The sequence below is a fragment of the Leopardus geoffroyi genome, chromosome B2, assembly GCF_018350155.1.
Source record: "Leopardus geoffroyi isolate Oge1 chromosome B2, O.geoffroyi_Oge1_pat1.0, whole genome shotgun sequence".
Lineage (NCBI taxonomy): Eukaryota > Metazoa > Chordata > Mammalia > Carnivora > Felidae > Leopardus > Leopardus geoffroyi.
The window spans coordinates 24730165-24757851 of NC_059332.1; the positions used below are offsets into that span (position 1 = coordinate 24730165).

Consider the following 27687-nt stretch of genomic DNA (forward strand, 5'->3'; position numbering starts at 1 on the left):
ACTGTGAACTTTGTGGGTTTTGTCATGCATGGAAGGATTAAGTAACTAAATGAGTCTAAGTAACACCAAACCAATTAAGAAACAGATGCAAGGGTTGGACTGTGGCCAGGATATCAATGTTCAAATTAAAGCTGGATTAGAAAATGTAGCTTGGACCTGCAAGCGAAGATGTGGGGTCCTACTATTAGCACCCTCTAAGTCTAGGTCTTGAGTTAAGATGTTAGAAGTGCAGACTATAGAGGGGTGCCTGGGTGTACGTATGGTCTGGAATCTCAGGGAAGGAGTTAGTAAGAGGTAGAGAGAAGGCAAACCTAACACATTCCTTCTCAAAACTGACTGCATGTTGAATCCTGGGGAGCTTCAAAACATGCTAATGTCTATGTCCCACTGAGATCCTGACTCTGGATATGACCTGGGAATTGGAAGGTTTAAAAGCTTCCCCAATGATCCTAATAGTCCCAATGCTGGGACCCACAGCCCAGAGGGCCAACATTCTGGCAGAAGTTCTTGTTTATGGGTTGAGTCAAGAACTCTGAGAAAAGAAGGGTCCCTCCTACACTCCAAGCTGGGACTGGGGTAAAGTGAGTGAGGCATCTCCCTTGGGCATTAAGGCAAATGTTGGAGGTGGGGAGTGGAAACACTCAAAAACTCTGTAATGAAGATAAATATTTTAATGCAATATTTAAAGATTTTTTAAATATTTATTTTTGAGAGAGAGGGAGAGAGACAGAGTGTGAGCTGGAGAGGTGCAGAGAGAGAGGGAGACAGAATCTGAAGCAGGCTCTGGGCTCTGAGCTGTCAGCACAGAGTCCAATGTGGGGCTAGAACCCACTAACTGGGAGATCATGACCTGAGCTGAAGTCTGACCCTCAACCAACTGAGCCACCCAGGCGCCCCTAATGCAATATTTTAAATAATCAACATTAACAAAAGGAAATCCACACTGAATCAAGTATCAAAACTTTAAGGCAAATAAAGATAGAATCTTTAACAGCACTGTGCAGAGCCATCTTGGAGCTTGAGGCAAAAGGCAAACAGAAATCCTGATCTCTAGGCTATACTAACCAACTCCCAACCCCTGGGGCTAAACAGTCTAGCTAAGGATCACTCAGAAGGGATCTGCTCTCCCAGTTTGTGAGCCACTGCCCCCTCCCAACTCCCCTGATCTTGGTTAAAGTTGTGGGCAGGTCAACCTTTTGTCCTCACATGGTTCTGAAATGGGTCATAGTGGTTCTTTAAATAAATTAACCAAGACCAAAGAATAACAGACATTTACTGAGTTCTAAGTGCTTTACAAATACTTACTTATTTAATCTCCAAAGAGATCTTATGACATAAGAGCTATTGTTACCCTACTTACAGTAGAGGAAACTGAGGCACAGAGGTTCAATTAATTTGTCCCAAATTATACAGCAGGTAAAGAAGTTAAATTGGGAATCAAACACAGGCAGTTTGGTTCCAAAGTCCATGCCCATGAGTACTTCCTTAAATACCGTGACCCAGGTCAAAAATGCTCCCCTTACTCTCACTTGTGTCCCACGGTATTCCCAGTCATGGTTCCAATATAGCTCAATGCGGCCATATCATGAATTCACACAGTAACATTAAAAATCGCCCCCAACCCCCTGCAAAACAACCAAACCAAAAGTAACCATCAGCAACAGAATGACAACACTTGAATCACGAGAACTTTCGGCTCTTTATTAAATTTCGGGAAAGAAATGAAGGTCACCAAATTAAGTTGGAATTTCCAGGGTACAGAAAACCGTTTCCTCTGCTGGCTGTCGCTGTCTCGGTGTGGGCAGGAGGTCACCAGGGGGCGGCCAAGGCTCCATATGCAGGACAAGGTGGGGGTGGGACATGACAGGGAGCCTCAGAGGAGCGGGAAGGGGGTCATCGGATCGTGTACTTGTCCCACTTCTTTTCAGGGTCGTAGGGTTCCCAGCGGCTCGCGGGGAAGATGTGCTTGTTCTTCTCGTACCAGCTCCGCAGCACCACCTTGCCCGCGTGTGACTCATCCTTTTCCATGGTGGCGTCGCTCAGCAGCCGCACGTCATCGTGCACGTCGAAGTTGAAGAGCGGCCCACTCTTGCCCCGGGCCTTGGTGACGATGAAGTCGTAGAAGGTGTGGTAGTGGGGCAGGATCAGGTCCTCCTTGATGTACATGAGCTGCTCCACGCCCGCCGACCGCAGCTCACGGAAGTCCTTTCGCAGCCCCTGCAGGGCCCTCTTCAGGAACTGCTGCACGGTGTCACCCTTGTGGATGCGCAAGGTGCGCCGGTGCCCGGAGCCGTCCCAGTAGCTGAACGTGACCTCCATCTCCTCGCGCTTCACCTTCTCGCGCCTGGCCTCCCACTCCTGCCGCAGCTGCTCCCGCAGCCGGTCCTCCTCCTCCTCGCGGTCGCGGTCAGGCAGGAAGCTCGTGTCCACATCTGGATTCTTCCCCAGGTTCTTCTTCTTGCTCAGCCCCGCTGACGTGGGCTGCTCCCTAGCCGCCACCTCCTCATCCACGTTGCCCTCGTCGCCCTCGTCGAGCGTGAAGGACAGGCTGCAGATCTTGCGCTTCTGCTCCTGCTTACGCTCCTTCTCCTGCAGTGCCTCCAGCTGCAGCCGCCGCGCCTCCAGCTGCTCCCTCTTGGCCAGCTGCATCTCCCGCTCCTTGAGCAGGGCCTCCTGCTTGGCCTTCATGTCGTTCAGGGTCACCAGGCCCACCGTGCTCGACTTCAGCTCGGCCTCCACGGCGTCGTAATGAGCCGAGAATTTCTTGTCCACCTTCGACTTGATGAGGGTCTCCTCGGCGATCCGCTGCTTCAGCACCTCCATCTGCTCCTTCTGCTTTTCCCGCTTCTTGATCAGGTGCATGGCCCGGCCGGCCTCCCGCATGGTGCCCTTGTACTGCGCCATGCTGGCAGCTCGGCACGCCCACTCCCGCTTCCAGTTCCTGTCTGATGCCGGGGAGTTTCCGGGCTAGCTCATGGATTCTGCTGCAATGAAAAAACACTTGAGTTAGAAAGGGGCCAATAACAATGGTTTGATTAATGTTTCAGAGCGGTGCATTCTACTAGAATTTTCTGGAATGACAGAAGTGTTCTGTAGCTGTGCTGATCGATGTGTAGCCATGTGAGGCTATTGTGCCCTTGAAATGTGGCTAGTGCCATCAAGACAATGACTTTTATTTTAATTAATTTAAATTTAAATAGCCATATGTGACTAATAGCTCCCATGTTGGACATTGCAAAGCTGGGTTTTGAGAGCTATACGTGGAGAGGGTTGGTTTACAGAGCAAATTTTCACCCGTCCAGGTACCCTTATCTATCTGGGTACCCCCGTCAAGCAAGAGTTGGGGAACCAAGAAAGCAGGCCTGCAATGGGCCTGGGACTGGATTTGGGTGTATTGACCACAGGAAAGCAGAGTCTGAGAGGAAAATGTCCAGGTTGGCCCTGGAGGAGAAGGCACCTGTCCTCGCAATCAGATACACCACTCTTCTTGAGGAGGTAAGTGAGTGAGGGGAGAAGGGTCAGACAAAAGCATCTTTTAGTACTTTCCTAAAGGGTGGTAATGTTAGCTAAGATCCTATTAATATGTTAGAAGTGAGGCAGGACCGTATTAGTTGTTGTCCCTTGAGAATAATTTCTGCAGTGAGTATTTGTTGAGTCCACCTTATGCCCAGTACTAAAGTGTGCAGAAGCAGTGTTGGTATGGCCCTGCTTGCTGTGGAAAACAAGGCATCTAGGGATGCTTCTTGGTGTTTCAGCCAAAGTGGAATGAAGCCTCCCCCTACTTTTATTGGACTCAACTTGAATCAACCATCTTCCCTTAGGACCAGTCCATCCTGCCTCATGCACTACAGCTCCGTCATCCTCTGGAGCCTCACCCCCACAAACTCAAGACAAGGTCTCATCCAACCATCCCCACCCTCCCAAACTCTTCCACTCTGCCATCTGGAAAGATGCTCCTCATCAACAAACTCCTAAATCCTCAGCCACCTCTGGGACCTTCCCTTTACCTTCTTGTCTCGTGCTGGAAGCCTGCTGTTCCCTGAGGAGACCATTTCTCCTAAAGTAGAGGACATCCACATCGCATCCACATCCATGTCCTCTGACATCCACATCATCTCAAACTCTAAAAGTGGGATGTCTTTGCAGTTTCAAAAACATTTCTTCTACATTTTTAGAACTCCTAGCTTCCTTGAAGCTCATGCAACCCAGTGATACTACCCCAGCTGTTGCTGTCATCTCTGGAATTCCCTTTCCTCCAGAATCCTTGAGGTTTAGCACCTGGCTCAACTGCCGTCCTCCTCCATCCTCCATTCATCATAATCCTGGATGTCATCCACAGAACCTACCAGACACCTAGACCTTCTCACTTCTGATGGCCTCTTCCTTTGCCATGCCCTAGCTCTTATCACTATGAGCAAGTGCCCCATTTCCCAAATCTGAACTCTAGAACCTCCTTTCCTTTTAGTTTGCTTACTCTTGGAATAAATAACCTAACTCCAACTGTCCTCTGATAGTTCGAGACCTCTGATCCAAAGCACTTCTCCATCATACCCCCCTCTGCTTGCTCCTTCCTTACCCCCCAGACATTGCATGGATTCTCATCTCTCATGCTTCTTTCCTTCCTGTTATTCTTGCCTGGAAAAGCTCTAATCCTGGTTAAACGTAGCCCCTGTCTTCATAACTCCTAAACGGCAGGGCTGAGGAAAACAGCACTGCTATTGTTGGCTAGCCTCACTTGAAGTTCATGACCTCAACCTTCCAATGGGGATTCAAAACTGCCTGGTAATTCTATCATGCTGCCTCAGGGAGTCTGCTGTCTTGCTCTCCAAGACAACTATTTTGTGCTTCCTTCTGTATCTCTCACACCTCCACTCTCTCCTACCTCCCCCACCTCCCCTAGTTTGGCCAGTAAACATTTAGCAGCACACCACTGGATACAGTTCTGTCTTCTGATTCAAACACAGTTATTTGTGGATAATCGAATCCTACCCAAATTTCATAACACAAACACTGCATTTGGTCTACTTAAATCCCCCCAAATATGTGTTCTGTGAAAAAGGAGTTCTAAACTCAAATAAATATGGGAAAGTCAGAGTCAAAGAAAGTTTAAGAGTCTCTTTACTGTGAGTCTCTGATATGTTTCCACTGTGACTTTCCAAGGGGGCGTGTAATATTTCATGTTTCCCAAAAGTTTTTTGGATTATTCAACATTTCTTCCTCTACAGAGTATCTGTTTACTTTTCTCAAAACCAGTGCCTCAAGGAACCACGTTTAGAAAAACTGGCTGTGAAATATATGCCAGACTTTCATCGCATCCTTCTAAAAGCAGTGATGCCTGTGAGCACAACCTCAAGAAGAAACCTTTTCTTATATGATAGTAAAATATGGCACCTATGTGCCAAGGAGAAAATATTGTGGTGTTACCACTCACCAAATTGGCCAAACAAGAATTCTAAGCATTTTCCTGGACTACTGTCCTTCACACATAACCAATTAAAAGAAAATATTTCATAGGTTTTCTTTTCTCTCCTTTCCTACCACTGGCCTTAAGATAACAATTGTGCTTTTTTTTCCACCTGAAGCCTCCTCATCAGTGCCCTATCATCAGTATATTCTCATTCTTTTCTTTGCTTTGCTTTGCTTTGCTTTTTCTTTGACTTTTTCGATGTTTATTTATTTTTGAGAGAGAGACAGAGAGACAGAGGATGAGCGGGGGAGGGACAGAGAGAGAGAGAGAGAGAAACATAGAATTTGAAGCAGGCTACATGCTCTGAGCTGTCAGCCCAGAGACCAATGCTGGGCTGGAACCCATGAACCGTGAGATCATGACCTGAGCCAAAGTCGGAGGCTTACCTGACTGAGCCACCCAGGTGCCTCAGTGTATTCTCATTCTTGTCTATCTTCTATAAATAATCCAGTGGTCCTCATAAAAAATACATCTGAAAATGTCACTCCCTTTCTTGAAAATCTCCTCCAACTCTCTATTTTGAGATAAAACTGGAATGTTAAATTTTTTCCTACCAGGTCCCTAATCACCAAACCCATCCACCCATTTCCCAACACTCCACACCATACAGTGGCCACCTGGAACATTTTAGTGTTCTTAAGTACAAGATGCCCTTTCATAACTGTTTCCTTTGGACATACCCTTCCTAGAAGCCTGCTGTCCACTGTGCCAGCCTTCAAGATCATCTTCAGGGTCATCCCCTATGGAAAACCTCTATCAGCCTCCAGTGACCCCACCCCTGCCACCCCCAGATATACAAAGTTACTGATACCCTCTTCTTTCCAGGATCCCTGTGTGATTACCTTTATTAGATATAACATAAATCAGATTGTTTGGCCACCTCCTTTTTCAATTAGATAATCCAACCAGCCACACTTTAATCCAATCAAATATAATATGACCACATCAACTATAATTGCCCTTTTCCAATCTAATCAGAATCTAAATGTCAATATAGTCCCCAAACCTCATCTTTCCTCTTCCTGTTATCTAGCATCCATTGTCTTAACTCAATCACAGTCTTCAAATACCATAGCCAATCAGCCTCCAGAATTAAGACAGTTAGTCTTAAATTCTTCGAAAAGGTTGACAAGAAAAACAGAAGGAAGCAGTTTTATCCTTAGAGTCTGAAGTCCTGATTTTAAGAACTCCCCCCACCCCACGGGTCCCAAGATGATAGTTGCTTGTGATCTCAATCCTCAATGAAAAGTACCCCAGCAAGCTAAAGTCTACTGTTTTCAACTCTTCCACTGTATTAACAATGACAATAACACAAATAGATGGAAGGGAGCAACAGTCTGCTCCAAGGAATCTGAAATGCTGATTAAATATGCAAATTTTAATTTAAAGAAAATGTCACCTCCTTCCCACTTAGCGACGAGGTAAAGCAAATATGCAAACCAATGGCGGCAATTTTTAAAAATCCCACAAAACTCAAAACTACTGCTTTAATTGTTTTAACAGAAAAAAAAGATAATCAGTTTCCATCACAAACAAAAAGAACAAATCAACAAAGGAATACCTTTTGTCATGATTGGTTTTCAGTTTACCTCTCATCAGTCTTAATTCTGATTTAAAATGATCATCCAACAAGTGGCGTGTATAAGCTCATCTCCAGAGTCAGCCTTACCATGAAACTGGTTGGTGGACCAGCGTCTGTAAAGGGCAACACTTCCCAATCAGCCCAAATTGGGTCTAGGAAGTACTTCCTGACAGCATCATCACTCAAGGATCCCTCCAGCATCCATCAGTGTATACTGAATTTGTTGTCCAACCAAAGCCACAGCACCTATCATTCAACCAGATGCCAAAAAAAAAAAAAAAACCCTCCAACCAACCAGTGCCTGACCTCTACAGAATTCTGTCACCAGACCAGAAGTCCTTTGTAGGATATTTTAAATGAATATAAAAATGATTTTATTGCATGCTTTCTAATAGGGGGAGGGGGTTAAAAATGTCTTCCAACGTTTGCTTGGAAGAAATCCAATATTTGGGGATGTTGCAAGGTGGAGGGAAGAAGTTTCACATGTTCAGAGAGAGGGAAATGCAAAATGTACTGGCTGGAAAGAGCTTGGAGAAACAAGCCACAACTTTAATATATGTTCACTAGAGAAAAGGAAGAAGGCGTCACAGATCTCAAAATAGATTCTGCACCATAAATGTCTCTGAGTTTTGTGAAACTAAATCTGCTCCTTAGTTTTTATCAAAGTAATACATATTCATGGTTTTAAAAGAAAAGTAATATTAAAAGGATTATTACTTTTTTTTTAATGTTCATTCATTTTTGAGAGAGAGAGAGAGCAAGCAGTGGAGGGGCAGAGGGAGAGGGGGACAGAGGATCTGAAGCAGGCTCTGTGCTGACAGCAGAGGGCCCAATGTGGGGCTCAAACTCATGAACCACAGGATCATGACCTGAGCCGAAGTAAAAAGCTTAACCAGCCGATCCACCCAAGCACCCCTAAAAGGCTTATTTTTTTTTATTAAAATTTTTTTAATGTTTATTTTTGAGAGAGAGAGAGAGACAGAGACAGAGACAGAGACCGAGCACAAGTGGGGGAGGGGCAGAGAGAAAAGGAGACAGAATCTGAAGCAGGCTGTCAGGACAGAGCCTGACACAGGACTTGAACCCAGGAACTGTGAGATCATGACCTGAGCCAAAGTCGGACGCTTAACCAACTGAGGTGCCCAGGCACCCCTAGAATGATTATTTTAACAAACAAAATAAAATAAAACAAAAGCAAATCAAGCAGTGCCCAGTTTTATCGCTCTTTTCTCTAGAAGCAACTCCTTCCAATCCCATCAGATGTTTCTTCTCATATTTACTTTCTTATTCTTCAGTAATTCTTACATTGCTATTTTGTGGCTAATCAATTTTACTTTATCTATTGACTTCTTCATATGGTGGATTAATATTTAATTTTTCCCTACAATAAATTGAAGTATCTGACCAACTCATGGAGAAAGAAGGCATTATTATGGAAATTGTTAATATTTAAACCAGATTTTAAAAATGCAAGGAATTAAATTATATGGTAATCTTAAATCTCAAACAAAATATTAACAAATTGAATCCAGCAGTTTATGAACACATGCATATGAAAGTAGGCCCTATTCAAAGTTAGTTTGATACTAAAATATCTACCTATGTAATAACCATGGTAATAACATCTCCAATACCTGCAGATAAAACTAAATGAAAATTAGCAAATTAGACGTGGAAGGGAATTTCCTGAACTTGATAAAAGGCATTTTTGAGAAACCTATGGCAAATATCATATGTAATAGTATACTTGTATGTTTTTTACAGCTTTTTTTGAAGATTTACTTTGAAGTAATCTCCACACACTCATGACCCCAAGATCAAGAGTCCCACGCTCCACCAACTGAGGCATCCAGGCACCCCTATGTTCCTTACAGTTTAATCAGCAATGGAATTGTGGTGAGTTTTGGCCTGTACCTCCATGGCTGCAGGCTGGGTGGAGGCAAACTGGGGTGAAGGGCAAATAGGAGATGAAGCTCTGATTCTCTTTTTTTTCAAAAGGTACACATCTTTTGTTTAAGATTGCAAAGTGTCACTTGAAACACAGCTTTTAGAAGTATCGCCAGAGAAGTGAAGGGACATGACAGATAACAGGGGTAAGGGAGGGGTGGCAAGAAGCTCATACCTATAGAAAAAAGTCAGTGAAAAATAAAAAGTCAGTTGTCTACTCAGAAGGGAAAATACTCTAAACTAATCAGGATTGTGTCTTCTCCCACTGAACACTTAGAGGAAAAGTAGTAAAGGGAAGTGTTATTTTGTGTAGAAACATGTAGAATGCATTACAATACTACACTGTCGCTCACAGTTTTTCCAAGGATTTTTTTTTTCTTGAAAGTGCAGTGAATGTGGCTTTTTACATTGACCTCAGAAGACAGCTCCAAATCAGAGGTAGGCCTAGTTCCATCACCATCCATGTGGGTGTTAGAGCCAACTCTGGTCCTTGGTCAGTGTCCCCTTTTGCTTTTTATAATGTTGTCAATGAAGATTATTGGTATCTAAACACCACCCCATTCTTCTTGCTTTGCTGAAAATGGGTGGTTCAGATTATAGTGAAGAGACAATAGTGAGATTGGTTAATTCTCTCAAAACCTTTATTTTGGGGGTGCCTGCATGGCTCAGTTAGTTAAGTGTCCAACTTCAGCTCAGGTCATGATCTCACAGTTCATGAATTTGAACCCACATCAGGCTCTCTGCTGTCTATGGCACAGAGCCTGCTTGGGATCCTCTGTTCCCTTCTCTCTCTCTGCCCCTCCCTGACTTGTCCTTTCTCTCTCTCTCAAAAATAAATATTTAAAAAATTTTAAAAAATGAAAAACCATTTATTTTCTCCCAACTGGGAGTGATCATGGGATGAAGAATTCATCATTCAGAGCAGCACCTGTCACTTTGCGGGACCTTTGGCTGGAGCTCAATGACAGCCATAATTGACACTGTTCCGAGCCAACACTGAACACCCACTAGTGCCATGGGGTCCAGCATGTTGGGGGACACTGGGTTTACAACAGGTTTAAACCTGTTCCTGGGGTTGCTTCTAAGATAGTTTAGAGGATTCATAGATAATGAAGCTAGTTGAGGGGAGATTACCCTGAGATACCCACTTCTTGGCACTGGAGGTGAATGGGGAATGATTGCTCAATAAATTCAGAAAGTGAAACTTTGAGGTAAGAAAATATCTGAACCTAGTGTTGACTTTGGGTGAACAGGGAAGGACCACACCCTTAAGGAATGCTGAAGTAAATGCAAACCAGAAACCAAGAAATCTCACTTATGGTGTTAATATATTCATTGGATTATTTATGGTGTCCTTGACAACATCATTATAGCTGACAGAATGTACTGTTTAACTCTATGTGAACTTGTTTTCTTAGTCATTTTCTGGAGAACTCCTTCATACCAGCCAAAGCTCCTGGATATCCACCCTGCTTCCCAGGGAACCACCACCCTGGAGCACCTTGGAGCTTTCTGTAAAATGCACTCACACTCCAAACGTGCTAACCACTTGGTGGGTGTAGATCTCATGGAAAGCCAGACTGGTTAATAATTTTCCTAAAGCCATTTTGATCTTCCCGGGTTCCAGCAGCCCCAGAGGAGTTTTGGTATCACCTGTGATCACCATTATGTAGTTCACTTGATCTATCACTATTAGGATTTAGTCCTTAAACAGCTTATAAACATGGAAGATACTACCCTATTAATAGGATGGTTGTGAAATACATAAACAGGACAATTCCTAACAATTCCTAATTCCTGTTAGGTTCCTAACAGGTCAGACTCTCCCCACCCTCCATTTTTGACCTCTCTGCTGACTTGTATTTTCTGTTTCCGGTAATAAACTAAACCACAAAAGAAGAACCAACCTCATGGTAAACATTCTTACCACCTATCACTTTAATTTGAGCTCTAATAAACAAAAAGACGTGAAATAGTTGCTTAAAATGTGTCTTAAGTTACAGTTTGAGATAGGCTTTTCCCAAAGGTTAACATTTTTTTTTTTTTTAATTTACACAAAATACAACTTGCTCTTTTTGGTGTGCCGTTATATGAGTTTTGACAAATACCTAATGCCTACAAATTTTCACAAATTCTAAATAACATTTTTCTTTTCCAGAGACACTAGTCAGGGCACATGTGGTAGAAAATCTGTGTTATTAATTATAGTTGGCACGAGCTTCAGAAGTCCCCACTGGACTGATTTCCTGATGATAAAATGTGAGACACACAGCGTGCTAAGGTCCATAGAACATGGTTTTTGACTCTGTCCCTTGGGGTAGGGGAGGTGCGCACATGAGCTGATTAGATCTTAGACTTTTTGGTCTTCACATATTGTGATACCATAGCCCTGGCCATAATGCCACATTTTGTTATTGAGTTAGCACTTACTTAGAAGAAACTCTTGGCCCAAGACTTATTATTTAGAAGAAACTATTGACCCAAGCATTGTCCCAATGTCTTGGTTGATAGTTTAACCTTCTGTGGGGGCAGGGGTGGGGAGGGAAGGAGGATATTTTGTTAATAACTGTTGTTGCTTAACTACGGGAATATATGTGAGACACTGCTGAAGCCCTGCTATAAGGTACTCTTTCCAAAGTTGTTTTTAATTTTTTTTAACTTAAAAACTGTAAATTTACTCTGTTTTTTGCTTATACAGTTCTCTGAGTTGTTTTATTTTTTTATTTAAAAATTTTTTTTTAATTTATTTATTATTTATTTTGGAGAGAGAGAGAGAAAGAGAGCATGAGAGGGGGAGAGGGGCAGGAGAGAGAGAGAGAGAAAGAATCTCAAGCAGGCTCCACGCTGTCAGCACAGAGCCCGATGAAGGGCTTGATTTCAGAAACCGTGAGATCGTGACCTGAGCCAAAATCAGGAGTCAGACGCTTTAACCTACTGAGCCACTTAGGCACCCCTATTTTTTAAATTTTTAATTGAAGTATAGTTGACACATAATATTATATTAGTTTCAAGTGTACAACATAGAGCTTCAACAATCATCTACATTACAAAATACCACCATATTAAGTGTAAGTTACCATCATTGTACAAAGCCATTATAATTTTATGATTATTCTCTATGTTGTACTGTTCATCCCCATGACTATTTTATTTTATTTTTTTAATTTGCATATAGTAGACACATGATGTTACATTAGTTTCGGGTATAGAATATAGTCAATGGTATTGTACTAGCCTTTGCATGTTGACGAGTGATACCTACATTGGTGGTAAGCATAGCATAGAGAAGTTGAATGTTGTATACCAGTTCTCTTAGTTTTAACACACTTACGCAATCACCATTACAGTCAGGAACAGAAAACTATCACCTCAGAAAACTCCCTGTCCCATCCGTTTGTAGTTACACTCCCACCTCCATCTCTACCCCTTACAACCACTGATCTTCATTCTTACATTTTTGCCTTTTCCAAAATGTCACATAGATTCAGACAATATGTAAGCTTTGAGTCAGAGTTCTTTCATCCATTGTAATGCTTTTGAGATTCACCCATGTTGTTGTGTGTATCAATAGTTCATTCCATTTTATTGTTGAGTAGTATTCCATCCTGTGGATGCACCACCATTTCTTTATCTATTAAGCCATTTGGATTAAAGGCATTTGGGCATTTGGGTTGCTTCCAGTTGTTATTATGAATGCAGCTGCTATAAATATTCATGTAGAGGTTTTTATGTGAACAAAAGTTTTCATTTCTCTCCCTAAGTATAGGATTGCCAGGTAGGTATTGTGTTCTTATTTATTTTTTAATTTTAGCTATTCTAATTAATAGGGGTATGTAAATGGTATGCCGTTAGGTTTTAATTTGCATTTCACAAAGCAGAAAATGGTGTTAAAATCATGTTTTCACATGTTTATTTGCCATTATGGATTTTCTTCAATAAAGTGTTCTTTGAAATCTTTTGCTCATTTTTTTCCCCTTTTTGTCCCCCATGCTATATATTATATCCCCATGACCTATTTGTAGCTAGGAATTTGTACTTTTTAACTCTCTTCACCCATTTAGCCTCCTTCACACCCTCACCCCTCCATTCTCCACCTCTGGTAACCACCAGTCTGTTCTCTGTTTCCATGAGCTTACTGCTTTATTGTTTTGTTTTTTGTTTTAGATTCTACATATAAGTAAGATTATATGGTATTTCTTTCTCTACATGATGTATTTCACTTAACATAATGCCCTCAAGGTCCATCCATGTTGTAGCAAATAGCAATATTTCATTCTTTTTAATGACTGAATAAATTCCAGGATGTATATATATGTATATACATATACATATATGTAGAAAATGTGGTATTCAGTCATCTATCCATCAGTGGACACTTAGGTTGATTCTATATCTTGGCTATTATAAATAAGGCTGCAATAAGCACGGCACACATACATCTTTTTAAGTCAATATTTTTGTTTTCTTTGGATAAATACATAGAAGTGGAATTGCTGTATCATATAGTGGTTCTATTTTTAATTTTTGGAGGAAGCTACATACTGTTTTCTACAGTGGCTATACCAATTTACATTACCACCTCCAGTGTGCAGGGTTCCTTTTTCTTCACACCCTTGTCAACAGTTATTTCTTGTCTTTTTGATAATAGCCATTCTAACAGATGTGATGTGTTATCTCGGTAGTTTTGATTTGCATTTACCTGACGTATAGTAATGTTAAACATCTTTTCATGTACCTATTGTCCATCTTTATATATTCTTTGGGATAATGTCTATTCACATTCTCTGCCCATTTCTTTTTTTTTTTTCTTCTTTTATTTTTTTTTTATCATTTTATTTTATTTTTTATTTTTTAAAATTTACATCCAAATTAGTTAGCATAGCATGCAACAATGATTTCAGGAGTAGATTCCTTAGTGCCCCTTACCCATTTGGCCCATCCCCCCACCCACAACCCCTCCAGTAACCCTCAGTTTGTTCTCCATATTTATGAGTCTCTTCTGTTTTGTCCCCCTCCCTGTTTTTACATTATTTTTGTTTCCCTTCCCTTATATTCATCTGTTTTGTCCCTTAAAGTCCTCATATAAGTGAAATCATGATTTTTGTCTTTCTCTGACTAATTTCACTTAGTGTAATACCCTCCAGTTCCATCCACGTAGCTGCAAATAGCAAGATTTCATTCTTTTTGATTGCCGAGTAATACTCCGTTGTGTGTGTATATATATATGTATATATATATATATATATATATATATATATATATATATATATATATACACACCATATCTTCTTTATCCATTCATCCATTGATGGACATTTGGGCTCTTTCCATACTTTGGCTATTGTTGATAGTGCTGCTATAAACATGGGGGTGCATGTGTCCCTTTGAAACAACACACCCGTATCCCTTGGATAAATGCCTACTAGTGCAATTGCTGGGTCGTATGATAGTTCTATTTTTAGTTTTTGAGGAACCTCCATACTGTTTTCCAGAGTGGCTGCACCAGCTTCCATTGCCACCAACAATGCAAAAAAGATCCTCTTTCTCCGCATCCTCGCCAACATCTGTTGTTGCCTGAGTGGTTAATGTTAGCCATTCTGACAGGTGTGAGGTGGTATCTCATTGTGGTTTTGATTTGTATTTCCCTGATAATGAGTGATGTTGAGCATTAGTTCATGTGTTGGTTGGCCATCTGGATGTCTCCTTTGGAGAAGTGTCTATTCATGTCTTTTGCCCATTTCTTCACTGGATTATTTGTTTTTGGGTGTTGAGTTTGATAAGTTCTTTGCAGATTTTGGATACTAACCCTTTATCCAATATGTCGCTTGCAAATATCTTCTCCCATTCTGTCAGTTGCCTTCTAGTTTTGCTGATTGTTTCCTTCACTGTGCAGAAGCTTTTTATTTTGAGGAGGTCTCAGTAGTTCATTTTTGCTTTTGTTTCCCTTGCCTCTGGAGACGTGTTGAGTAAGAAGTTGCTGCGGCCAAGATCAAAGAGGTTTTTGCCTGCTTTCTCCTCAAAGATTTTGATGGCTTCCTGTCTTACGTTGAGGTCTTTCATCCATTTTGAGTTTATTTTTGTGTATGGTGTAAGAAAGTGGCCCAGGTTCATTCTTCTGCATGTCGCTGTCCAGTTTTCCCAGCGCCACTTGCTGACGAGACTGTCTTTATTCCATTGGATATTCTTTACTGCTTTGTCAAAGATTAGTTGGCCATATGTTTGTGGGTCCATTTATGGGTTCTCCATTCTGTTTCATTGATCTGAGTGTCTGTTCTTGTGTCAGTACCATACTGTCATGATGATTACAGCTTTGTAGTATAGCTTGAAGTCTGGGATTGTGATGCCTCCTGCTTTGGTTTTCTTTTTCAAGATTGTTTTGGCTATTTGGGGTCTTTTCTGGTTCCATACAAATTTTAGGATTATTTGTTTTAGCTCTGTGAAGAATGCTGGTGTTATTTTGACAGGGATTGCATTGAATATGTAAATTCTTTTGGGTAGTATCGACATTTTAACAATATTTGTTCTTCCTATCCAGGAGCATGGAATCTTTTTCCATTTTTTTGTGTCTTCTTCAATTTCTTTTATAAGCTTTCTATAGTTTTCAGCATATAGATTTTTCACCTCTTTGGTTAGATTTATTCCTAGGTACTTTGTGGTTTTTTGTGCAATTGTAAATGGGATCGATTCCTTGACTTCTCTTTCTGTGGCTTCATTGTTCGTTTATAGGAATGCAACTGATTCCTGTGCATTGATTTTATATCCTGCAACTTTGCTGAATTCATTAATCAATTCTAGCATTTTTTGGTGGAATCTTTTGGGTTTTCCATATAGAGTGTCATGTCATCTTCGAAGAGGGAAAGTTTGACCTCCTCCGGGCCGATTTGGATGCCTTTTATTTCTTTGTGTTGTCTGATTGCAGAGGCTAAGACTTCCAATACTATGTTGAATAACAGTCCTCTGCCCATTTCTTAATTGGTTTCTTAGTTTGCTATTGAATTATAGGAATTCGTTAAAAATTTTGGATATTAACCCCTTATCAGACATATGATTTGCAAATATTGTTTTCCATTCATTAGGTTGCCTTTTCATCTTGCTGATGGTTTTCTTTGCTGTGTAGAAGGTTTTTAGTTTGATGTAGCCCCACTTATTTATTTATTTATTTATTTATTTATTTATTTTTAATTTATTTTTTTAATTTTTTTTTTACCAAATCCAAAATATTCTCACAAGACAAGTGTCAAGCTTACCACCTGTGTTTTGTACTAGGGGTTTTATGGTATCAGATCTTACATTCAAATCTTTAATCCCTTTTTAGTTAATTTTTGTGTATGGTGTAAGATATTGGTCCAATTTCATTCTTTTACATGTGGCCATCCAGTTTTCCCAGCACCATTTATTCCTGGCACCATTATCTTATATTCTTGGCTCTTTTGTTGTAAATGAACTTGCCATATATGCATGAGCTTATTTCTGGGTTATTTCTGGGTTCCCTACTCGGTTCCATTGGTCTATGTGTCTCTGTTTCTTATTTTTGTTTTGTTTTGTTTTGTTTTGTTTTGTTTGTTTGTTTGTTTTGCCAATACAGCTTTGAAATATAGTTTGAAATCAGGGAGTGAGATGCTTCCAGCTTTGTTCTTCTTTTTCAGGCTTGCTTTGGCTATTTTGGGTCTTTCACAGTTCCACTCAAATTTTAGGATTGTTTTATTTTTGTGAGAAATGCTATTGGAAGTTTGATAGGATTGCATTGAATTTGTTTGTTCCCAAATTTGCTGTGGGAAGCATGGATATTTTAACAATATTAATTCTTCCAATTATGAGCGCAGTATATCTTTTCATTTGTGTCTTCTTCAATTTCTTTCATCAGTGTCTTACAGTTTTCAGTATACAGATCTTTCACTTCCTTGGTGAAATTTATTTCTAAGTATTTTATTTTTTTGACAGAATTATAAATGGAATTGTTTTCTTAGTATCTTTTTTTGCTAGTTTGTTATTTATGTATGGAAACACAACAGATTTTTCTTTATTTTGATTGTGTATCCTGAAACTCTACTGAATTTGTTTATTCTAATATTTTTAGAGGATTCTTTAGGATTTTCTACATATAATATTATGTCATCTGCAAATAGTGACAGTTTTACTTCTTTCTTTTTTTTTTTTTTTTTTTTTTAAATTTTTTTTTTTTCAACGTTTATTTATTTTTGGGACAGAGAGAGACAGAGCATGAACAGGGGAGGGGCAGAGAGAGAGGGAGACACAGAATCGGAAACAGGCTCCAGGCTCCGAGCCACCAGCCCAGAGCCTGACGCGGGGCTCGAACTCACGGACCGTGAGATCGTGACCTGGCTGAAGTCGGACGCTTAACCGACTGCGCCACCCAGGCGCCCCGACTTCTTTCTTTTTATTTGTGTGTCCTTTATTTCTTTTTCTTGCCTAATTGGTCTCATTTTTTAATTGAGTTGTTCTCTTACTATTGAGTATTAAGTTTTGTTGGGTTCTGGATACAAATTTTTTATCACATATGTGATTTGTAGTAGTTTCTACAAGTGTAGATTCTCTTTTCATTTTTAAGTGACTGTTGCAGAGCATAAGTTTTTTATTTTGATGAAGTCAAAATTGTCGGTTGTTCATTTATGAATCATGCTTTTGATGTCTTATTTAGGAGTTCTTTGCCTAATCTAAGGTCACAAAGATTTTTTCCTAAGCTTTTTCCCAAAATTTCATAGTTTTACATTTTCCATTTAGATCTATGGTCTATTTTTTATTTTAAATTTTTTACAGGAAACCCACTTTAATAATTTTTTTACCTGGTTGTGAAACCCATTTTATATATTTTTTCTTCCAAGTTTTAATTTAAATTCCTGTTAGTTAACATATAGTGTAATATTAGTTTCAGGTGTACAATTTAGTGATTCAGCACTTACATACAACACCTGGTGCTCATCACAGCAAGTTCACTCTTTAATCCCAGTCACCTATTTTACCCTTCCCCCACCTCCTCCCCTCTGGTAACATAAGTTTGTTCTCTATAGTTAAGAGTCTGTTTTTTGGTTTTATAGCAGCATTATCAACAATAGCCAAATTATGGAAAGGACCCATATAGTCTAGTTTTTAGTTAATTTTTTTGTTTAAGATACAATGTTTAGGTCAGAGTTAATTTGTATGCATATTGGCATCTAATTGTTCCAACACAATTTGTTAAAAGACTATTCTTTTTAATATTTTTTGTACCTTTGTCAAAAATCAATTAACTATATTGTGTGGGTCTATTTATGGACTCTGTTCTGTTCTGTTGAACTATGTGTCTATTCCTTTGTTAATATCACACTATTTTAGAATACTGCAACTTTATAGCAAGTCTTAAAATTGCTTAATCCTTTTTCAAGAACTTTCTGGTATTCTAGTCCTTTTGCCTTTTTATATAAGTTGTAGAATCACCTAGTCTATATAAACAGCCCTTCTTGGATTTTTATTGGAATTGCATTAAATTTATAGATCAATTTGGGGGATATTTGCCATCTTAACTGTATTGTTGAGATGAACGTTGTATGGCTACATACATTGTGTGGCTCTCTATTTATTTAGGTCTCCTTTCATTTCTTTCATTGGCACTTTGTAGTTTTTAGCACATAGATTCTGCATGTTGGCTTTATACTCAACGGCTTATCTTTTTTTTAGAGCTATTATAAATGTCATTTTAAAAAACTGATTTCAGGGGTGCCTGGGTGGCTCAGTCAGTTAAGTTTCCTACGTTGGCTCAAGTCATGATCTCATGGTTCGTGAGTTTGAACCTCACGCCAGGCTCTGTGCTGACGGCTTCAGATTCTGTGTCTCCCTCTCTCTGTTCCTCCCCTGCTTGCACTCTGTCTCTCTCTCTCAAAAATAAATAAACATTTAAAAAAAACTGATTTCAAATTACTCATTGCCAATATATATAAATAAAATTGATTTTTTTCTGTTGACCTTGTATCTTTCCATCTTGCTAAACTCATGTGCTAATTCTACAAATTTTTTATAGATTCCTTGGGATTTCCGTATAGACATCATGTTTCCTGAAACAACAGCTATGGTGTGAGGACCGAGACAATTTAATTTCTTCCTTTTCAATCTGTATGTCATTTCTTTCTTTCTTTCTTCTTTCTTTCTTTCTTCTTTCTTTCTTTCTTTCTTTCTTTCTTTCTTTCTTTCTTTCTTTCTTTCTTTTTCCCTTGTTGCATTGACTAGAATTTCCTGTATGATGCTGATTGTGCAGAATTGGTTGTTTTTCTTTAAACATTTGGCAAGATTTGTTAATATAACCATCTTGGCCTAGATTTTTCTTTTTTGGCAAGATTTAAACTACAATTTATTTAACAGATATAGATAGAACTATTTAGGATGCCTATTTTTTCCTTAGGTGAGTCTTGATACTTTGTGGCCTTTGAGGACTTGGTCCATTGCATCAATTTTATTGATCTATTTGAGAAACAAATTTTTTCTTTTATTTTCTCTTGTTACTCTTTTTAGTTTCACTAATTTCTGCTCTTATCTTTATTTTTTCCTTCCCTCTATTTGCTGACCTGCCCTTTTTCCTAAGGTAGAAGCTTAGATTACTTATTCAAAATCTTTCTTCTTTTTTGATTTAAGTATTTAAACCTATAAATCTCTCTCGAAGCACTGTGGTAACTGGATTCCTCAAATATTGATATGTTGTGTTTTCATTTTCATTCAATTCAAAATATTTTCTAGGGGCACCCAGGTGGCTCAGTCGGTTAGGCATCCAACTCTGGATTTCGGCTCAGGTCATGATCTCACAGTCATGAGTTGGAGCCCTGTGTTGGGCTCCATGCTAAACATGGGACCTGCTTAAGATTCCTCTCTCCCTCTCCTTCTGCCTCTCTCCTACTCACTCATACATGCATGTGTGCATGTGCACTCTCTAAAAAAATCCCAAAAACCCCCCAAGAACTATTTTCTAATTTCTTTTGAGAGTCTTTGTGACTCATGGATTATTTATTTAGAAGTGTGTGTGTTTTCATTTACAAAGATTTGGAGATACTCTAGTCATCTTTTTGTTATTGATCTCTAGTTTAATTCTGTTGTGATCAGAAAACATACTTTGTGTGATTTTTATTCTCTTACACTTATAAGGATTTTCTCATAACCCAGAATATGATCTGTGTTAGTGAATGTCCCATGTACACTTGAAATGAATGTGTGTTCTTCTGTTGTTCCTTGGAGGCGTTCTAAAAATGTCAGTAGATCAGTTGGTTCAGTTCTATATCTTGCTGATTTTCTATTTTATACACTTGTTTTATCAACTCCTGAAAGAGAAGTATTGAAGGCTCCAATTATAATTGTGTGTTTTTCTACTTTTCCTTTCTGTTTTACCTATTTTTAAATAATGTATTTTAAAGTCCTGTTTTTAGGTACATATACACTTAGGATTGTTATGTCTTATTGGTAGGATGACCCATTTATCAAATGTCCCAGTAATTTTCCTTTCTTTAAAGTCTACTTTGTCTTATATTATTCTAGTAATTCTGGATTTCTTCTGATTAGTGTTTTCATGTAATTTCTTTTTCCATCTTTTTCTTTTAACTTATGTCAGTACATTTAAAGTGATTTTCTCATGGACAGCATATAGTTGATTCTTTTTCTTTAACCACTCTGGTGTTCCTTGTCTTTTTGGAGCCATTTGTATTTATTACTGAAGTGTTAAGATTTAGGTCTATCATTTTGTTATTTTTCTCTTGTTTCCACCTGTTTTCATTCCTCTGTTTTCCCTTTACTCCTTCTTTTAAATTATTTGATTACTTTTTAGTATTCAATTTCAGTTTATCTATTGAAGCTTTAACATATCTTTTTTTGAGGCTTTTACTATATCTTTTTATGGATTTTTAGTGGTTATACTGGGGATTATGACATATATCCTTTATTTTTCAGTTTATTTGAATTAATACTTTGTTACTTTAAGAGGAATACAAAAACTTCACCACTCTATATGTCCCTTTACTCTTCCCTGTAGTTATTGTGTACATTGCATCTACATGAATTGAAAACCCATTAGATAATGTTACAATTATTGCCTTCAACCATCACCCATAGTTTAAAGAATTCAGGAAAAGAACTCAATAGATTATATTTACCCAAATATTTTCCATTTCCATTTCTTTTCCTTCATTCCTAAAGTTAAAATTTTCCTTCTGGCGTCATTTCCCTTTTATGTAAAGAACTTTCTTCATTCTTGGTTATAAGTGACCAATTTGTCACCTAGATTTTAAGAAAAAATCAGTGTGTAACTTTTCTGTAATGTGAATCTGTGGTGGAGACAGGATTTTTGCCTTTAGTATGTTGAAGGTGATTTTAGGGACTGCAGGTAACAGATGAGAGAGCTTCCCACAGGATGCTTCCTGCTGTCGTTGACTTCAATGCACACTTTCTTTCAGTAGACACAGACTCTTTGGCACATGTTGAGACACTTGCAACACAACCAGCTGTCAGTGATGTCAATGGTCAGCCTGCCTTGGTGCTTCTTCACACATTTCAGGAAATGTACAGGTAGCCATTCTGATACAAGGAAAGCCCATTCTCAGACAACTGTTCATAAGATGTGGTGGTTTATGAGTTTACTAACATATAGCCATGCTTATTTTGTAACCAAAATTTACTAGCTGGAGTCTTTGCTGAGCCACTGCAATTGTCTAGAATCATTCCAGGGGTTAGGACTGGGTCTTGTTGTTTAATTGATGATGCAGCTTGTCCTACCTGGCAGGACTTCCTGTAAACGTTGTAAAGGATGCAGAAATCCCAGTGATAGATGAAATGTAAAAATAAAAACTTCTGTATGTCCTGACTTTCAGAGATTTCCATAGGACTACCATCCACAGGGACCGTATCCAAGAGTTTATTGTAAGTGAATGTTGCCAGAGGGTCTTCAGGAAACTGAGTGTTTTGCACTGATGTACTAATTCTTTGTTCAAGGGTGGCCAAGACCAATGGTCAGGGATCTAATGGGCAGGACCGGACTGACTGGATAAGGATGTATGGCTTAAAATTATTGCCAGGTTATGTGGTTCCTTGCTACTGCTGTAAGTTTTCATTTTTCCTGCAGCAGGGCCTGGCATGTTGTATATGCTGAATAAATGTTTCATAAATGGATGAATAAACAAATGTCACATTGTTTGACTGTATTACACTTAAGTACTCTCGTTATTAACAACTCCAGGCATTACAGTAAAAGTGTTCAGTCCTACAATTTCATTTCCAATTCACTATTTTGAGTGAAGATGTAAAAGATCACTCTTTATAAATCCCTGAAACTCTGAAACTCTGCTGCTGGAAATGTGGCAGCCAAAAATGTGGCATGGCAGAGTGGAAATCATGCTACGAGAGGAGAACTGGATTCTCCCATCAGCTCTAAAGTTTGTCATGGCCTTGGAAGAATTAGGTAACATTTAAGTTTTCAGTTTTTTCATCTAAAAAATTACACACTGATACTGTCCGATCCTTTTGAGTTATAAGGCCTAGGATTCAACCAAAGAACTTTCTCTAATTCATCTAAGTCAGTGACAAGGCATGGATTAAGAGAGCATAACGCTTATTTGTTTGTGTAATTCCTCCTTGTGCTTGTTATCTAGAACTCCAGACTCCAGGTTCTGGAGGTGGAGGTGTGGTAGGGTCCACTCCCTAAGGAATGTAAACTAAAAAAACCTCAAGGCAACCTGGCTATATTCCTACGTGATATCCCTCATGACCCTGTAACATGAGACCACTTAATCAGATTGCATGTTTGTGTGTTACCATATATGGGAGACAAAAGAAAGTTGAAAATATATAAAAAACTATGCCACTTGGTGTTCGGGGGTGTTGGGTATGAACCCAACTGAGTCAGTGCTGGCACAAATAAAGTTGCTTCCTAGAAAGAAAAGTCTTGGTATCATGACTCTGTGTGAGAATCCTACTACAGGGGCAGGGAGATGTCAACTCAGACAAGGGCCTTACCTCATTGGATCATACCAGGCTTTGGCTGTTCATAGCAGTACTGACATGTTATCAAAATTAGTCCAAAGGCAACTCCAAAGAACCAGGAAGGGATGAGATCAGGTACAAGAAATTCCTGGTTTGGTAGCAGAGGAGATGGGACAGCCTCTGGCCTTCACAGCCAGAACCTGGAAAATGACTACTTCTCATAGTTTTCAAGGAGCCAATTCTGTATGCTGTAGGTGGGCATTTAGGAGAACGAACATAAAAAAACTAAATCCCTTCCTTCACCTGGAGCTGATTGTGAAATTTCTTCATTCCTAGTTTCTTGGTTGGGAAAGCTCTGTTTTCTTCGCTCATACCTCCCTGGGAAGCCATTCCCCATGCCCTCTTCAACCCACCAGTGGTGCTGTATGCACAACTTTGGGACAGTGGAGTGTAGCTCTTAATGCTGCCCCTCCTCTTGCCTTCCACTCTTTCTAAACATGATAGTCACTATCATCTGCCAGATGCTTCATCAGCATTCAAGGCTGATGACAAGAGGAATGCATTCAGCCATCAAGGTGGCCACATATTACCCAACCCAGATTTCTTTCTGATTCATGCTCATTTAATTATTTTAAAATAAAAATATTTTTGTACTACATACATTTTATAAAAACTACACAAAATGGTCCCTGGGTAATCTTATACTTGAGAGATAGCCATTATTTGTTTTGTTTTGTTTTAACGTTTATTTATGTTTGAAAGAGAGAGACAGAGGGTGAGCAGGGGAAGGGCAGAGAGAGAGGGAAACATAGCATCTGAAGCAGACTCTAGGCTCCAAGCTGTCAGCACAGAGCCCAACACAGGGCTTGAACCCACGAGCTGTGAGATCATGACCTGAGCCCAACTGGAGCTTAACCGACTGAACCACCCAGGTAACCCTGAGAGATAACCATTATTAATAGTTGCCATTTACTTCTAGACCATAAATGTATATGTAAATATGTACTTTAATATAATGGGATCATTCTGTTTGATGAACTCAACAATGTATTATACTTTTTTCCATGTTAACACTTAAGAGCTTATTGGATCCCTTTTAATGGCACCAATGTATTTCAGTATAGGAATGTATCATAACGTATTTTACCAGTTTTCTATTGCTTGACATTTAAGTTGTTTTCATTTGTTTAACTCTATAATGATTATTCTTATACCTAAATTTCTGTGAAAGAATTCTTATAGTGCCTGGTGCTTAATATGTGTTAGTTATCACAATTATTAGTAATATCTTTTAAAGATTACCCTTGACTTTCTTTGATCTTAAGTTTAGCATCTTTTCTTATGGTCTTTAAATTTCATGATGAAGCCTTTTACTTATCTTTCTATTGAGGCAGTTTCCTTTTATTGATTTATAAGAACTCTTTATATATTGGGAGTTTATCTACTGTATAACATCTCCCCCAGGTTGTCTTTGCATTTTAACTTTGTTTATAGTAATTTTTTCCCCTGAATTATAGAAGTTTTTGTATTTTTATGTAGCTAATTCTGACAGTCTTTTATGACTTGTGAGTTTAATATATTTTTTAAAATTCAGTCAGTTTTATAGCGTTGTTTTTTTTGTTTTTTTTTTTTGTTTTTTTGTTTTTAAATTTGTTTCTTTCTATATATATAGTTATCCTAGCTGGGATCTATTTCTGAAATCACTATAAGGCAGTCATTTAAATTTCTTCCCAAAAGTTTGTACTAGATTAAAATGAAAACAGGAAAGGAATTTTTCTCAACCTGCTGCATGGACTATAGGTATTCTTGCTAACTAGTAATAATAAAAACAGTACAAACTAATGTTTTTATAGTGAGTTGCAAGTTATAAAGCTTATTTACATACTCTATGAGTTGGGAATTCTTTTATTCCTGGTAAGAGAAAAACCTGACTCAAACTGGCTTAAATAAAATATTTGACTCACTTATTTAAAAAAAAAAATGATTCACTTATCTGAAATGACCAAAGATCATGTAGGCTTTGGATGTGGCTTGGTTCAGAAGTTCAGTAATCTCACCACAGCTCCTTTCTGTTTCATCTTTAGGTTTACCCTCATTAAGGCCACTAGATGATGTCTACAGATTTCTAGGAGTTATGTGCTGTCTCATTCATATTCAGGGCAAGGAGAGATTTTTTTTTTTTTTTGATTACTCTCTCAGAAGAGTGAGGGAGTTTCTCTCCCAAATCTCATGTCTTGCTTTTTTCCAATCATTTCCAGGAAAATGACAAATAATCTCTTGGTATTTAGTCAATCAGAGCCTACCCTAGTGCAGGGCACAAAGGTGGGAGGTGTGAAACATGGGATGTGTTGGGAAATGGTGAATATTCATCCAAACGAAATTGGGATCACATACCCAAGAGGAAGGGAGAATATAAGTTGAGCACTCAAATTAGCAAAAGTGTAGCACACATACCTTGTTCCTGTTTGGTACTTATAGGAACCCTAAGAAGGTAAGTAGTTACTAAAGTTCCTATTTTATAGATGGAGATACTGAAAACTAGAAGAATTATATAATTTGCCTCACTCATTCACCTAGTACGTAGCAAAGCTTAAATCCAGATCTCATAACTCGAGATTCTCTGCTTTTCCCAGGACTCTAAGTTACCTCCCTGTCTGCTTAAAACCACTGCTTACAGGGTGCCTGGGTGGCTCAGTGGGTCAAGCATCCAACTCTTGATTTCAGCTCAAGTCATGATCCCAGGGTCATGGGATTGAGCCCTGCATTGGGCTCCAAGTTCAGCATGGAGCCTACTTAAGATTCTCTCCCTCCCCCTCTCTCTGCCCCTCTCCTGCTCATGCTCTCTCTCTCAAAACAACAACAAACAAAACTGCTGCTTAGTATATGGGACTGAATCGGCTCTACAAGCTCACGTTTTAAATTTAAAAGGTCAAAAGGAGATATTAGCTATTGGCCATATTGACGTTTCTAATGGGAGCAGAACATGATGTGAGGTTCCACCATGGTGGTTTCAAAAGAACCAGAAGTAAAGATCCTGTTCTGGTTCAGCCTAGGCGTCCCCAAAGAAGAGCATGATACAAAGGCTTATGCATGGGCATGGGTGATTTATTTGGGGACGTGTTCACAGGGAGCAGGAGGGGAGTGTTAGAACGAGGTGGGAGAGTTAGAAGGAAAGCCAGTATAATCCAGGTAGCCATCTCTAGAGTGACTATTTGACCCCACAGGAACTTTGGGAAGCTCCATGAAATATATCACTGTGGGGTGGGGAGAAAAGGGAAAGCATTTACCCTACGGCACACATCCCCAGTGGTTGATGGTTGACCCATAAGATGTTAATAACCCTGCATTTCTTAGTTGTACATAAGTGAGTGCCCAGTAGCTTGGCTGGACACCCCAGTTTGCCACTGCATCAGAGAAGCCAAGGACAGGAAGAGAAAAGATGCACTCAAAAGGTGCTTCAGCATAAAGCTGGTTGAACAGAACTGCTCACTGCATCAGCATCAGTGGCTGGAAGGAGGTGGGACCAGAGGATTTTAAGTGAGGCATTTTATTTTTTTTATTTTTTTTAATTTTTTTTTTAACGTTTATTTATTTTTGAGACAGAGAGAGACAGAGCATGAACGGGGGAGGAGCAGAGAGAGAGGGAGACACAGAATCAGAAGCAGGCTCCAGGCTCTGAGCTATCAGCCCAGAGCCCGACGCGGGGCTCGAACTCACGGACCGTGAGATAGTGACCTGAGCCGAAGTCGGACGCTCAACCGACTGAGCCACCCAGGCGCCCCTAAGTGAGGCATTTTAAGTAGAGGTCTTCAATACATAATCCATTTTAAGCCAATAATATAAAACTTAAGTTAAAGAAGTGATACACAAACAGGCCCAAATTACTAGTTCCCTAGTTAACATCTGATAAGTTCATGCCTGAATTATTATAACTACCTCCTAAAAAGATTTCCTTAGTTTTCCCCTCATTCAACTACTGCTGCAATCTTCCTAAAATACAAAAAATAGTCTCCATTTTTGTCCTTACTTTACAGAATCATTCACTACCCTCCACTGGTTGCAGAATTATGTACAAAACCTTTGACTGACATTCAATATTCTTCACAATTGGTTTTACCGTAATTAAACAGCTGTCCTCCCCATAACTATCCCAGCTGGACTCAAGCTGGTCTAATTTCCTTACCGTTTTATAAATAGGCCGAGATTATTCTTCTCTGTGTCTTTGTTAATATTGTCCCTTCTAACTGACAGGGATGATGTGCAAAACATTTACCAACTGCTGTAGCAGTCACTGACCAATCAGAGTGGAGACTGAGCCAATCAGACCTGATGTCAGGTGTAACTGACAATATGGGTTGGCCAGCTGACTCAGCTCTGCCCTCAGCCTCCATTTTTCTTCTACCTATTGAAATCCTATCTTTCCCTCATTTTCCCTGAAGTTATCCTGGACTACACTTAACTTATGTTGGTCTTTCCTTCCTTGGGATTAATTACCACTTTGTGTCCTGAATATTCTTAAAAATGTGCTAATGATGTAACAGTGTAAAACACCTGCACTTTTTGGGCAGCACATTCTTTATTGTCTCTTCGGATGGTAAAATTTCATGATGTTTTTGATATAGAGAGTAGAAAGATATAATTCATTCTTTCCTATAACATAGTTTACCAAAAGCATTTTTTTTATCATTGATACTTTAGAAAAATTTCTTTTAGCTTCAAAAATTCATGACCGATACACAAATTT

General features: G+C 39.2%; 1 protein-coding gene across 2 annotated transcripts; it reads right to left on the reverse strand.

The window, feature by feature from the left end:
- Nucleotides 1–1680: 1680 nt before the first annotated feature.
- Nucleotides 1681–27213, reverse strand: FAM50B (family with sequence similarity 50 member B). Of its 2 annotated transcripts, none has more exons than XM_045497567.1 (2): nucleotides 27127–27213; nucleotides 1681–2981 (listed from the first exon to the last, which is right to left on the reverse strand). In XM_045497567.1, exon 2 carries the CDS (start codon nucleotides 2902–2904, stop codon nucleotides 1894–1896), a length of 1011 nt encoding a protein of 336 aa, XP_045353523.1. In that variant the 5' UTR covers nucleotides 2905–2981; nucleotides 27127–27213; the 3' UTR covers nucleotides 1681–1893. The 2 variants fall into 2 exon arrangements, with proteins under 2 accessions (XP_045353523.1, XP_045353522.1); XM_045497566.1 differs by having other exon boundaries at nucleotides 1681–2984; nucleotides 27127–27205.
- Nucleotides 27214–27687: the final 474 nt, after the last annotated feature.

Coding starts and splice junctions, on each gene's coding strand:
- FAM50B (XM_045497567.1), bottom strand. CDS start 2,904: ATGGCGCAGTACAAGGGCACCATGCGGGAGGCCGGCCGGGCCATGCAC.